Here is a 15,273-nt window from a genome sequence, read left to right on the forward strand (position 1 = left end):
ATTACTTAATTTCATAGCAGCCTAATTATATATCATTATTATTTATTGTCTCTTGCTAGAATACAGTCACTGAGCAGCTGCAAAAGCGTTACAATGAGGACCAGATCTATACCTACGTCGGAGACATCCTTATCGCTGTTAATCCATTCCAGAAACTGGGTATCTACTCCCCTGAGGTTAGTCACTAATCACAGTAACTGTTCAACTTATCAGCACACTTTGAGTGTATTTCAGAGCCCAACCAAATCTCTGATTTTTCACAGTGATTTGATGTGAAAGTATTTCTTGGAAAGATAACTACTTAACAAAAAAAAACTATTTTTGGAAGTCATTAATGGAAGTAAAATATTGATGCAGTTTGGAGTTGTTTTTTTTTACTGTTTGGTTCATTTAAGAAGCTGTGAACTGCGTGATGAAAACAGATGGCACATTTCCTCTTGATACATACACTCGAAAAGAACATCAAATCTACATTCTATTAGAGGTTTCAAATCCACAATAGAATATGATGATTCATAGGGTATGACAGCAGCACAATTGATTGGTTTTACTTCACAAGTCAATAAAATACCCCACAACATTGTGGATGGAAGAGGCATAAATGCAATCTCCTTCTGAATTTCCATATTTAAATTGCTGCCATTTGCCACTTGCATATTCCATTAATCATCATTGTAAACGTCTTTTAAAGGATCAGCTTAATATTACGTTCAGCTCAACTTGCCAAGGTACTTACATTTTTGATTAATTTTACTTAGAATTGATGCAAATGCAAATCCGTTCGTGTTTATTAGCTGCAGACTTGTACATTCCCCCTGTTGACAGGAGGAGTATTGTACAGCTACCAAAAACTGAATTTGGAACTGAAATTGAAAATGATCATTTATCACATCTGAGCGGGACTAGAGTTACGCTGATAGATAGCCCAGAATCCAAAATCATTGAATGTTATATTTCTTGCTAGATCTTCAGGCTTTATTTATAACCCCGACTGACAAGACAAAGGTAGGCCTGGAACTGATCAAGGGTGGATGGGAAGAAATGGAATTGTCTTTATGCAACTAAAGAAGCAGTGTTTGTGGAGGTATCTGTCACTTGAGCATGCTGTTCCTCTGGGGAAGTGACCCAAAGATAATAAGGGAAAAATGTGACGTGATAAATAATGCCTCATGAATATCCAGTACGACATTTAGCATATTGTTGTCAACATGCATTTGCAAAAAATATCGGTGAAAGACCATAAGGAAAAAGATTTTTCTGAGTGCCTTTATTCATTTGTGGAATGTGGGCATCACTGGCTGGCCAGCATTTATTGCCCATCCCTAGTTGCCTGAGAGCAATTGAGAATCATTGCTGTGGCTCTGGAGTCACATGTAGGCCAGACCAACTAAGGATGGCAGATTTCCTTCCCCAGAGAACATTAGTGAACCAGATGGGTTTTTCTAACAATCGACAATGGTTTCATGTTCATCCGTAGATTTTTAATTCCATATTTTTTTTATATTGAATTCAAATTCCTCCATCTGCTATGGTGGGATTTGAACCAGAGTCCCCAGAACATTAGCTGAGTTTCTGGATTAAAAGTCTTGTGACAATCCCACTAGGCCATTGCCTCCCCTTCTTGATGATGGAAAAAAACCTTGGGTAGTAAGTAAAGGAACATTTGTTGTTTCAGGAACTGTGAACTCAGAACTGGAGTTAAATAGCCTAAACACCAGATTCACAGAGTGCAAAATTTTACAAATGTTTCGATCATAGTGAGTAATTAGCAAATTGCCTACAAGATGAAGAGACCATGCAGCAGGACTCGTACCTTGCCATGGTATGTTAATTCAAAGTTATTACACAGTGCTTCTTTGAAGCATTTCCTTGCCTGGTTGTTAGACTAGAAATGAAAAGCTGAAAAAAAAATCTTTTTCTTAAGAACTTTCATCTCACCAAAGTGTTTTCAGGCCAATGCACATTTCACAACCTGCTCTGAAAACTCTACTCACATTTTGACAACTGTGACAAATTGCACCACAGTAGCCAAGACTACAAGAGCCTAAAACAATTAACAACATTCTAAATAAAACTATGTACAATATCCTGAAAAAGTTCATTTGTCCTATCGCCCAGTGATAACGCTCCTTCAAAAAAAGTATCTACCATGCTTGGTTTCATCGGTCAGAATATTGAATACAGGAGTTGGGATGTCTTGTTGAATTTGTAAAAGACATTGGTAAGGCCACACTTGGAATATTGTGTGCAATTCTGGTCACCCTATTGTAAGAAGGATATTATTAAACTAGAAAGAGTGCAGAAAAGATTTACTAGGATGCTACCAGGACTTGATGCATTGAGTTATAAGGAGAGGCTGAATAGATTGGGACTTTTCTCTCTGGAGCATAGGAGGCTGAGGGGTGACAATATAGAGATCTATAAAATAATGAGGGGCATAAACAAGGTAGATAGTCAACATCTTTTCTCAAAGGTATGGGAGTCTAAAACTAGAGGGCGTAGGTTTAAGGTGAAAGGGGAGAGATTCAAAAGTGGCCAGAGGAGCAATTTTTTCACACAGAGGGAGGTGAGTGTCTGGAATAAGCTGCCAGAGGTAGTAGTAGAGACGGGTACAATTTTATCTTTTAAAAAACATTTAGATAGTTACATGGACACGTTGGGTGTGGTGTGATATGAGCCAAATGTGGGCAATTAGGATTAGCTTAGGGGTGTAAAAACAAAAGAGCGGCTTGGACAAATTGAACCAAAGGGCCTGTTTCCATGCTGTAAACCTCTATGACTCTGTCTATAAGATGCACTGCAAGAACCCTGCACCTTCCAAACCTATGACCACTACCATCCAGAAGAATAAGAGCATTAAACACATGACAACACCATCACTTAGAAGCTTCCCTATAAATCACTCACCATACTGACTTAGAAATATATTGTCATTCTTTAACTGTCACTGGGTCAAAATCCTGGAAATCCCTCCTTAACAACACTGTGGGCGTGCCTACACCACAGAGGGTGCAGTGATTCAAGAAGGCAGCTCACTGCCACCTTCTCAAGGGCAATTAGTGATGGGCAATAAATGCTGGCCCAGCTAGAGATGTCCATTTCTCATAAATGAATAAAAAAAATTCCAGGATCTCGATCCAAATTTGCAAATTTGCCCAGACCTAAGCAGTTTTTCCATTGGCTGTATCTTATCTGTGTCCCAATGTTTGTTGAAATCTACCTGCTAGTTTTAGCGATATATTATTCACAGGCAAACAGACTAACAAACTGGGTGAAAATATTACCCTCCCCATTCTGGCTAGGCTGTCTCTAACTGATCCATCTGACAGTGGCAATCCTGGTTTTTCATTCGCCAACAGTCTCATATCTTACTTTTCCTCCTTACCAACCATCATAGTGTCTTCTTGGTCAGTGTGCAGAAATAAAAGCTACCATGAAATAAACATTCCAAAGTAAAGTTATAAATCAAACTGTACCATATTACGTGCAAGCATTAGTCATCCTTGTGCATTCTATGTGTGCTTGTCTTGTGATTGTAATTACCTGTGTTCCCACACAATGCTACCCCAATAGTTGCAAAATTGCTGGAGGAAAGCTGCTGGCTTTCAGGCGGAAGGCTGAAGACAGCCTTGTAGGACAACCTCAAGCAGCTCTGGCTTAGAAAGTTGACCTTTGGATTACACCTCTCTGCACATGTAACAGCAGCCTGGGGTGTTTGATTCACAGGCAGCAGCAAGGGCACTTGCAGAATGGCAATGGTGGGAGGACAAATGCTGTCAACCTGAGGGAGAACCTTGTGCTGCTGCCCCCAGGGTAGTGTCTCAGTAATGTTAGCATCCTGCTGGAACAGAGATTGCTGCAAGCCCTTTGAACACTGGTATCTTCAGCTATGATGACAGCAGTCTGTGTTTGCGTGCCTTCTTACTGTTAATTTACTGAGCATGCATGGAGTTAATGGAAGACTAGCCCATGGCGCTTGGGTTGAAAAGAAATATTGGGGGCTATTCTCCTGTCGCAACCCACAACTTTTCTGGTGTGTTCGGGCTGGGCTTCGTTGGTCTTGTTCCAGGTTTTGCACATGCGTGGGAATGCATGCGCGTCTCCCAGAACCGGAGAACAGTCGGAATCCAGACCACCCTGGAAACCGGCATGAAGGTAGGTAAGTCAGTAGAACGTTTTTTTAATGGAGTTTAAATATGGTTAGCATTTCGTTATCGGGAATTTGCCGGTCCCGATCGAATCTCGTACCCCACTTGGAATACTTCATTCCAGCGGGGTTTAGAGTAGCTCCCCACATTTGGGGAATTAATGATAGACCCCACCAGAATGAAGGGGGGCAATCGAAGCATCCCAGGGGGTTGGGCAGTGGGTGATGGTACCCCATGAACATGAGGATCCTGGCAATACCAGCCTGTGCCCCCTGGCACTGCACAAGGGGCAAAGTGCCCATGCCCAGGGGGCACCTTAGCACTGCCAACTGGGAAATGGGCAGTGTCAAGGGGGTGGGGCCTACTTTGGGCAGGGCCTAGGGGTGATTGGTGGGGGTCAGGGTCCCACTGCCAGTCTGCAACGGGATCGATCTTGGCTGGAGGGAAGCCAGGAATCAGAGCGGACTGGGAGGTGGTCTTTCAGGGGGAGGACTGCCTCCTGGGGGGGGTCTGACCCTGGGAGGGGATCAGCGAGGGTGTCTGCAAGGGTGAGGGAGGTGGGGGGATCGCCAATGCTGAGGGAGGGGGGTGTTGGCTGGACATTGGGATGCACCAGGGCAGGGGAGTGTTGGGGCTGGCCCGAGAATTGTTGTGAGGGCTGTGGGGGACACTGGAGGGGCAGCCCGGGCTAGCCTGCAATCGAGCTGGCCAGCAAACAGGGAGATTGACAGATTGGGGCCACTATGCATGCACAGAGTTCCAGAACTCTGGCGTAAATAGGCCCCATCCCGCTAGGTTTTTACTGAGATTCCTGATTGGGACCTCTGCAATGCACAGAGTGCGGAGATTCAGGTGAGAAGCTGAACTGACAAAATAGGGGTGATCTAGAACAGTTTTCCCACCAATTCAGCACTTTTGGGAGAATCGCCCCCATTGTAACATTACAGTTTAAGTTATATTCATTAGTCAGTGAATTCATGGTGAAACAATCAGTTGGCTATAGGCATTCAAAATAACCGGTAATAGAATGAATGCTCCAGCAACACAAGACTATGCATTTGAGGTTTTGAAAGTCTGGAAGACTTTTGTTATTGTTTTGTTTTTGCTCCTGTGCTCTACATCAACGTTAGCTGGAAGTTTGACACTCCAGAGTTCAAATTCATTTATGTGCTAATGTTACAGATGAGAGAGAAATGGTTGGATAATATTTTCCTATGCTTCTCATCTCTCCATGTCTGCAACAATATGTGTATTTTAGAGAGAGTGTTTTAAGACCCTTTTAGTGTTTTGACTTTTAACAATAGACACAAGACAGGATTTCTCATAAATTTAAATCAGCAGCAATTATAAACATTTATTCACATAACACCATGACATGTAAACACAACAAACCCATTCACTCACTCAAACATACACTAGAAAAGACAAATTCCATGCATGAATCATGCACTTAGGTTATTAACAGAATAACAAGAAGCAAAAAAAAAACTGTGTCTCAATCAATTCTTCTAAGCAACAGTGTTATAGGACTGGGTGTATTCTTTCTCATGCTTCTTTGGAGATGAATAAAAGTTAGACTTCTCTGGGTTTCTGCACACAATTGTGGCCAAATTTCTATAAATACAAATATTTGCATGTGAAGGCAAATTAGCCCCTCTCACTTCCTGTTGAGTGGTTATATTAAGCAGACTTCCTTTCTTTTTGTTGATGGAATGGTCCCTCTTGTTGGTCTCCAGGCTGGGTTGTCTCCCATAGTTCTTGATGTAATCCGATTCGCTACCTGAAGTCAGTTTTGATAATGTGAGAACATGATCAATGCTTCTATTGTCCACACAAATGATTCAAAGTTAGAAGCCATTGCTGTACAATGAAATCTGTGACTGTTCATGCTTGTGGGAAACTTGTTTCTCAGCACATCTCTTTGTTAAGTTTTGAGCTCACGGTCACTGAAGATCAGCTTTCTGATCACGGCTCAGGTGTGTGGAAATGTAGGAATGGCTGGTTCTGTGAACCTAACCATTTAAAATGCCCACCCAGAGTTGGGATTTGCATTCTGAGGAAACGGGGCTAGATTGGAAATAGTGTTTGCTGCCCCAGGAATGACGATTGAGATTGTCGGTACAGAGATGACGCGGGAGAAGGCCTGTCTCTGTGCTGTGGCACAGTGTTGAATTAAATTGTTTTAAAGTAGTTTTTAAAAATCCCTCCAGACTTCTCCCCTCACACCCCCTCCTCCCACACCCATATACATTCCAAGCCCAATCCATGCCAACTCATGCCACCCCATTCTCCTCATGGCCCCTCATAGACCCTATGCCAAACGATGCTTCTCTTTCCACTCCAACTTACCCACTATAATTTCACATCCCTGTGGTCCTTTTATAGCCCCTATAACAACTTAGGGTCAACACATTCCTCTCACCCACCACCTTTTGCTCCTACTCTCTCCTAGTATCCCTTTACAATTTTGACAACTTGTCAGTTCCTTGACAACTTGACAGTTCCTTGACATCATCACAGTTCTTTGAAAGTTTTTTCGACATATTAACAGTTCTTTGACAGCCCCTTGACAGCTTAACAGTTTTTTTGACAGCTTGACAGTTCCATTGAGTTTATGCACTTGTTTTAAACACAGAATCATGTTTAATTTTAACTGTCCAAAAGTTTGCCTTTCCTCTCCCAAAGAGTGCCTTATCTCCCGCAAAGGTGTCACTGGACCAGATAAAAAGGGGTACATTACCTCTCCAAATGGGTAACCTGGCTCTCCAAATTAATCTGCCAAGTTCAGAACTCCTCTTACATGCAAACTCTGGGCTTCACACTACTGCCCTACCAAAATCTGCAAGCAGCTAATGATTTAAATGGCAAACTTTTTCTGCAAACTGCCTGTGTGAACCCCTCTGATTGGAGCACTGACTCCATTCCGACTTCTGTGAAAATGGAATACAATGAGCTCAGGGGCGTGGACTAGGACTTTCAGCCATTTCCATGATTTTTGCCCCAACAAAGAGGCTCACCATCTAGGCCTGAGTCTGGCATGACCATTGAATTTAAGTTTTGTTAAATACCAGACAATAGTGGGTGTAAATTCTCAAGTGGTTTTGTATTTAGCATACCTATTCAGGGAAGGGCACTACAGTCATCATTATTTGCATTTTAAGAACTTCCCAGGGATCTGAGTTAATTCTTTGTGCACAGAATGTCAGCTGACTTTCGGTCACCAGCTTTTCAGTACATTGTCCACTTGTTAAAGGGAATGTCCATTTTAAAAATTCCACATTGAAAAGATTCCATCTGGCTGATAGGAGCACTGGGCACACAGCTATTTATTTTAATGCACTATTAACATATTTGGATCAAAATGCAACTTGTGCTTTTTAAATAAAGTTATCAACCTCTTTTCATTTCAGCTTATTGTCAAAAGCCAACACTATAAATTCAGGTCCGTGTTTTCTTTTCCCTCTTTGTCAAAATGCATTAAATCTGATCTGTAACGTTTACCTAGCACTTAATCAAGGGAGTCCGTCCTATCTCTCCTGAAGGAACAGGAGCAATAAAGTCATATCATAATACAGCACGGAAACAAGCCCTTCAGCCCAAACGGTCCATACCGACCATGGTGCCCTCTCGGCTAGTCCCAAATGCCAGCATTTAGCCCAAATCCCTCGAGTCCTTTTCCATCCATGCACTTATCCAAATGTTTTTTAAATATTGCTATTGTACCTGCCTCATGCACTTTCTGTGGCAGCTCATTCCACATAAATAGAACTCTCTGTGTAAAGAGGTTGCAGTCGGTAGTGGGCAGTGCCGGAGGCCCAGGCTGGTACTGCCAATGTGTCAATGCCCAGGGAGCAATCCTCCCGCTGCCTGACCCTCTGGGCGGGGGTTCCGATCGTCCCTCCCTCATTCCAGTGGAGTCGGGCTGCCTGCAAGTGGGGAGCTATAATAATCCCTGCTGGAGTGAACCACTCATGGCAGGGGGGGAATGCTAGCAGGCCTGGAGACTTCAGTCCCGGGTCAGCTAATTATATTTAAAATCCATTAAAATGAAGGGCTGCATATATAACGCAGCTCCACGCCTATTTCCAGCACAGAGCTGACGGCACCGAAAATCCAGCGCCGGGAGACGTGCTTGGGGCCAGATGCCCAGCGCAAATCATGTTAATCTGGCCCCTCTTAAATCTCTGCTAAAAAATCAGTTCCACAGGATGAGAGAATCACGCCCAACGCTTTGGCCTTAACTCCTTACTGTGGGAGTGAATTCCACAGATTCACCACTCTCTGGCTGAAGGAATTTCTCCTCACTTCAGCCCTAAAAGTCTTCAGTCCTCACAGTTTCACAATTGAAATGATGTCCAATCTATGTGCTGTTGATATTCCAGCCTGCCTCGGTGTCAGCTATCACTTTCAAAAGAAACGGGTTAACAATGAAGCAGGGATGTGTTAACCATGGATGCTTTGTGAAAGATGATTTGGCTGACATTACTGCCTGCCTCTGCGATAAGGAAATAGGAGCTGCTGTGGTCTCTGCACTGTATCAGATTGACAAATGGCTCCTGTTTGTCTATGCAGGTACACCACACCACATTTAGCATTCTGGAAAAGCTTGCAATGACAGTGATCTTGGCTGTGTAGTGTGCTGTTTCTCTGTATCTTTGAGAGAAATGAATGAACCTGCCACCCTTATAGAACTCTGCATTTGTCATCTGCTGAATGAAACTAGAAATGGTGCCTTGATCAATATCAATATAATGTCCTTCTGGTGCCTAAAAAGATCCAGTGGCAAAGCATTTATGACTGTTGTGATTATGGAATCGACAGGCCTGATAGTCGGCATCTCTGAAACTATTCTCGATCCTGATGCCAGCACTTGGTGTGGCTCCAAGATTACCACAGTGATCAGTCATCATCTCTGTAACAACTCATCCTCACCCTGCTGACCCCTGTGATAGAAGTGGAGTGTCATCCTCACGACTCACATCTCCCACTTCTCTTACACAAAAACAAAATACTGTGGATGCAGGAGACCAGAAATAAAAACAGGAAATGCTGGGAACACTCAGCAGGCAACAGCTGCAAAGAGAGAAACAGGGTTAAAATTCCTCTTACCGAGACAGGACACCAGCTTTCACCCTCCCAAGACCGATTTTAACAATGAAACCTGGCCATAGTTACAATCATGGGCACCAGTACTGTGGCAACAGATGCACAGGCAACAATGGCTTAATAAAACATCAGACACTTTTAAAAAATAATTCACAGGGTGTGGGAATGGCTGGCTAGGTCAGCATTTATTGTTCATCCCTAATTACCCTTGAGAAGGTGATGGTGATCTGCCTTCTTGAACCACTTGCAGTGCACCTGGTGTAGCTACGCCCATTGTGCTATTGGCAAAGGAGTTTTATGATTTTGACCTAGCGCCGATGGAAGTACAGTGATAAACTTCCAAGTCAGGATGGTGTGTGACTTAGAGGAGATGGTGGTGTTCCCATTCATCTCCTGCCCTTCTCCTACTTGATAGAGGTGTCAGGTTTTGGAAGGTACTGTCAAAGAAACCTATGTCTTCCCTCCCAACATTTTGTAAATAGTGCAGTCTGCAGCCTTGGTGTGTGAGTGACTGTTTGAATGCACCATTCAACCAAGTAGCGTTGTCCTGAATGGAGTTGAGCTTTTTAGAGTTGCACTAATCCTGGTCGGTGAAAAATATTCCATCACAGTCCCATTGTAGTGCTGGCAAAGTAATTTTCCCATCCCAAATTGCCCTTGAACTGAGTGACTTAACAAGCAGTTAAGAGTCAATGACATTGCTGTGGGTCTGGAGCCCCATATTGCTCAGACTAAGTGAGAGCACTCACATCAACCTAAGCCATAATATTATCCAGGACTTGCTTCATGTGGACATAGAATGTTGTCCGTTATCTGAGAAGTTGTGAACTGAACTGAACACTGTGCAATCCTCGAAATAATAAGGGGGAAGGATCATGTGAGGGAAGATGTGGTAAAAAATGGAATGGAAAAATCAATAGAACAAGGTAGCAGGGTAGTAATGTGAATAATAGTAACCAGAGCATGGTAGGAAGGGACAGAGTGTGCAAACTTAAGAATAGGCTGATAAATGAGATCGAAGTTTGTAAAAATAATAAAAAGCCTGAATGAAGACTCTCTAGTTGAATGTGCATAACATTCATAACAACACAGATGGATTGTTGGCACAAATAGAAATAAATACATATGACAGAGTCATGCCTCAAGGTGATCAAGACTTGGATCTGAATATTGAAAAGTTTATGACATTTCAGTACGACTAGAAACTAGGAAAAGATGGAGCAGTCGCTCTGTTAATTAAGGATGACATTAGTACAATAGTGACAGACATTAGTACAATAGTGTGAGATTACCTCTGTTCTAAAGATCAAGACGTAGAATCTGTTTGAGTAGAGATAAGAACATTGTGTTTTAACTTAAAAGGTGTGCTTTTGTCATTTTCAAAGTCGAGATTTTATTCTTGTTATACCTTGTTATCATGGTTGATTCATCTCAGTAGTTTGCTGGAACAGTCTTCAGAAACATTATGGGGAAGCCCTTGATAGTCCACATTGCCCATGAATGATAGCACTTGATGAATGTTTCCTGATGAGCTAGTTATCTGGTGGCCAGATATACTGGAAACATGTGGTAATTGTAGCAGAAGCGAATACCTCTGTATTCCTGGAGCTCCTAGCGTTCATGGAGCATGAGTTTGTCTTTCCTAGTAATGAGAAAGAGGGAACTAGTATTATCTTCTGAAACTATACAATATAATCTTATTTGTTTTATGTATTTAAGGGGATGCTAGATAATCACAAGCAGAAGGGAATAGAAGGTTCTGCTAATGAGGTTAAAAGGGAGGAGTTTCATAACACAACATAAATAATGGCATAAACCGTTGGGCCAAATAGCCTCTTTCCATGCTGTACATTTTATAGATTTGCTGAGGATATTGGTATCGGTTTGATTTTTAACATATTTGCAACAATGCCTTCAATTACAGCCAAATAATTATTGAATCAACTGCATGTTGCAGAGATCATTCAATTCCTAGTATTAGCAGGGTAAACACATAACTAGCAATTATTCTGTCATTACGTCAAAGCTAATTTCTATTTTGTTGTTAACAGCATTCCAAGCAGTATATTGGTGCGAAGCGTACTGCCAACCCACCCCACATCTTTGCTGTGGCAGACATTGCCTACCAGGCTATGGCCACTTACAACTCAGATCAGGTACCTGCAATTCCACAACAAATAGCTTGTTTATGGATAAGGATAATGCAAGGGAAAATTAATAATCAAACAAAAGCCAGCATTGATTTGTTAAGGGCAAAACATGTTTAACTAACTTGCTTGAGTTTTTTGATAAGCTTTAGAGAAAGGGCTGGTGAGGGTAATGTTGTTGATGTGGTGTACATGGACTTCCAAAAGGTATTTGATACAATCTGCACAACAGACCTCTGAGCAAAGTTAGAACTCATGGAATAAAAGGGGCACTAGCAATACTGATACAAAATTGGCTGAGTAACAGCAAACATAAAGAAATGGTGAAGGGTTGTTTTTTTTTCACACTGGAGGAAGATTTATAGTGAAGTTCCCCAGGGATTGGGGTTAGTTCCCTGTTTTTCCTGCTGTATAGCTCGCTGTATAGTGCGCAATTGCAAAATTGTTGATGATCCAAAATTTGGAAGTATTGCGATTAATGAGAAGGATAATGTAGAATTTTAAAAGTTTCAAAAGAACAAAGTTAAGCTGGTGGAAAGGGTGGACAGGTGTCAGGTGAAATTTATTGCAGATTAATATAAAGTCATTGATTTTGGTTGGAAGAATGTAGCGATACAATTTAAAATAAATGCTACAATTCCAAAGGGAGTTCAGGAGCACAGGGAGCTGGTATTTTTAATCATTCACGGGATGTAGGCATCATTGGCTGGACCATCATTTATTCCCTAATTGGCTTAGAGAAGTTGGTGGTGAGCTACACCTTGACCAGCTGCAGTCAGTGTGGTGTAGGGACACCGAACAATGCTGTTGGGAAGGAAGCTGCAGGATTTTTGACCCAGCATCCATGAAGGAACAGTGATATAATTCCAAGTCAGGGTGGTGTGTAGCTTGGAGGAAAATTTGCATGTGGTGTTTGCATCTGCTACCTTTTAGGTGATAGCGCTCATAGATTTTGCAGGTGCTGTTGAAGGAGCCTTAGCAAGTTGCTACAGCGCATCTTGAGGATGCTACATACTATTGCCACTGACTAATCTGTGGGACAGCTCCCCCAATTTTGGCACAAGTTCCCAGATGTTATTATGGAGGACTTTAAAGGGTTGACAGAGCTGAGTTTGCCATTATGCTTTTTGGTGCCTAAGTTGATGATGGGTGACCTATCTGGTTTCATTCCTTTTTTAGAAACTTTGTTGTGGTTTGAATCTGACTGACTGGCTTGCTAAGCCATTGCAGATGGTACCTGAGAGTCAACCACTTTGCTGTGAGTCTGGAGTCAATGGAGACAGATGTTAGCCAGATGGCAGATATCCTTCCTTAAAGGACATTAGTGAGCCACTAAAATCATTTAATGATCACTATTACTAAGCTTTTTACTAGCTTTTTAATTCTAGATTTTTGTTGTATAAACCCATGTCCCCAGAGCATTTGCCTGGGCCTCTGGACTAGATGACATTACCACTATGCCACCACCTTCCCTGTGTGCATAAGTCATTGATCGTGGAAGGACATTTTGAGAGAATGTTTAGTAAAACATACAGGTTCCTGGGCTTTATCAAAAGGAGCATAGTGTGCAAAAGTAAGGAAGTTATATGAAACCTGGTTAAACACTGGTTCAACCTCAACTAGGGTATTACATCCAGTTCTGGGCACTACACTTCAGGAAGAATGTGAAAGCAACAGAGTAGGTGCAGAAAAGTTTGAAGAGAATGGCTCCAGGAATGAGGAACTTTAGTTATGTAGAACGTTTGGAGAAGTTGGGACCCTTTTCCTTGGAGAAGAGACGAATGAGAGTCAGTTTGATAGAGGAACAGAATAGAAAGGAGAGGCTGAATAAATTAGGCTTGTACTCGTTAGAGTTTAGAAGAATGAGGGGAGATCTCATTGAGACGTATAAGATGATGAATGGGATGGATAGGATAGAGGTGGAGAGACTCTTCCCGCTCAGAAAGGATAGTAGGACTAGGGGGCACAGCCTCAAGATAAAAGGGGGGTGGTTTAGAACGGAGTTGAGGAGGAACTTCTTCACTCAAAGGGTGGTGAATCTCTGGAATTCTCTGCCCGTTGAAGTGGTGGAGGCTGCCTCGCTAAATATTTTTAAGACGCGGGTTGATGGGTTTTTGATAAGAGAGGGGATTAAGGGTTATGGGGAGAGGGCGGGAATGTGGAACTGAGCCACGACAGATCAGCCATGATCTTATTAAATGGCGGGGCAGGCTCGAAGGGCTAGATGGCCTACTCCTGCTCCTATTTCCTATGTTCTTATGTTCTTATGAAAGGACAAACTGTTCCCATTGGTGGACGGATCAAAAACCAATGGATAGAGATTCAAGGTAATTGGCAAAAGAAACAATGGTGAAATGGGGAAATACATTTCTGCAATATCTGAGAGACAGTTAAGGCGTTCAAAAGGAAATTGGATCATTCTCTACAAGGGAAAAATTTGCAGGGCTACGGGAAAATGCAGGGAAGTGGCACCAAACTCCTTCATAGGGCTATCAGACATGATAGGCTGAAAAGCCCTCTTCTGAACTGTAACCATTCTGATTCCATGAAATCAGAATGATGTCCCAAGATGTCCAAAGATGTGCAGGTTAGGTTGATTAGCCATGCTAAAAATTGCCCTTTAGTGGCCTGAGATGTGTAGGCTAGAGGGATTAGTGGGTAAATATATAGGGATATGGGGGTATGGCCTGGGTGGAATTGTGGTCGATGCAGACTCAATGGGCCAAATGCCCTCTTTCTGCACTGTAGGTTTTCTATGATTCTAAATAAACCTATGTCATTTCACATCTTTAGTTCTCTTCATGTAGTTCAGGTGTCAATAAAAAGATATAGTGACTAACATGTGTTCCTTATCTTTGTCAGTGCATTGTAATCAGTGGCGAAAGTGGCGCTGGGAAGACTGAAAGTACCCACTTCTTGGTTGAACAACTCACTGTCCTTGGAAAGGTACTGTATCCTCTCAACAATACACCAAGGGGGCAGTTTTAACCAATTTTATTCCAGCCATTGGAGAACTAATTGGATTGAATGGAAAGCAATGTTGAGGAGGTTTAAAGGTAGCCATGAGTTTCCTGCCCAGTAAGTTGTTTCAGGATGAACCAATACCTTATGTAAGTATAGCACCTCATCTTGCTCACTCGGTATGCAGAATTCTTGATTCAAGCCTACTGATTTCTCATGTGCAGATCTGGAATGTATTTTTTAAATTTTGATAGTATAGGATGCCTGATTTAAGCATATTGATCCTAAACAAATGCAGTAACTGCACCGATTAGTTCTGTTTGACTACATGTTTGATTTCAGTACAGAATTTGGAAATATGTGAAAGTGCAACATTAATTGATAAGCATTAACGCTTGTGGTACAATCAACAAAATTTTAACCATCAGCACAGATCTTAAAAATGATTGGGCAGATCACACAATATCTGTTTAACCATCAGTACAATTCCTTGTTGTATGGTGCTTTGTAACTTGGTTGACTCTTACTTTGAACTGTTGGGATGGGCAATAAATGCTGGCCCAACCAGTGACACCCACATCCCTTGAATGAATTTTTAAATTTGAAAGAACAAGGAGTATTATATCACAATGCACAAAGCAGCCAAACTCTATCCTATCCATGACACCATAAATATAGGAGGAAAAATATGCCATTTGGCCCATCGAGTCTGCTCCACCATTTGATCATGACTGATATGTTTCTCAACCCCAGCAATGTTGTCCTTGGGTTAGTTCTCAACATACTTACTTTCAAGCAGAACTCATTCTGCTTAATGCTACTGGATGTTACTGGGACTTGATGGATTGAGTTGTAAGGAGAGGCTGGATCGACTGGGACTTTTTTCTTTGGAGCGTAAGAGGCTGAGAGCT

At 42.1% G+C, this 15,273-nt stretch overlaps 1 protein-coding gene across 4 annotated transcripts in view; it reads left to right on the forward strand.

Annotated features, from left to right (window-relative positions):
• The window catches only part of myo3a (myosin IIIA), a 335,886-nt gene that overhangs the window by 144,445 nt on the left and 176,168 nt on the right, over positions 1-15,273 (forward strand). For all 4 annotated transcript variants that reach the window (XM_080211403.1, XM_080211422.1, XM_080211413.1 and 1 more), the window contains exons 11-13: positions 60-176; positions 11,306-11,410; positions 14,264-14,347. In XM_080211403.1, the coding sequence (XP_080067529.1) occupies positions 60-176; positions 11,306-11,410; positions 14,264-14,347 (306 nt within the window). The remainder of the gene's footprint in view (positions 1-59; positions 177-11,305; positions 11,411-14,263; positions 14,348-15,273) is intronic.

The sequence above is a fragment of the Carcharhinus amblyrhynchos genome, chromosome 2 (genome assembly GCF_965287045.1).
Source record: "Carcharhinus amblyrhynchos chromosome 2, sCarAmb.v2.hapA, whole genome shotgun sequence".
Classification (NCBI taxonomy): domain Eukaryota; kingdom Metazoa; phylum Chordata; class Chondrichthyes; order Carcharhiniformes; family Carcharhinidae; genus Carcharhinus; species Carcharhinus amblyrhynchos.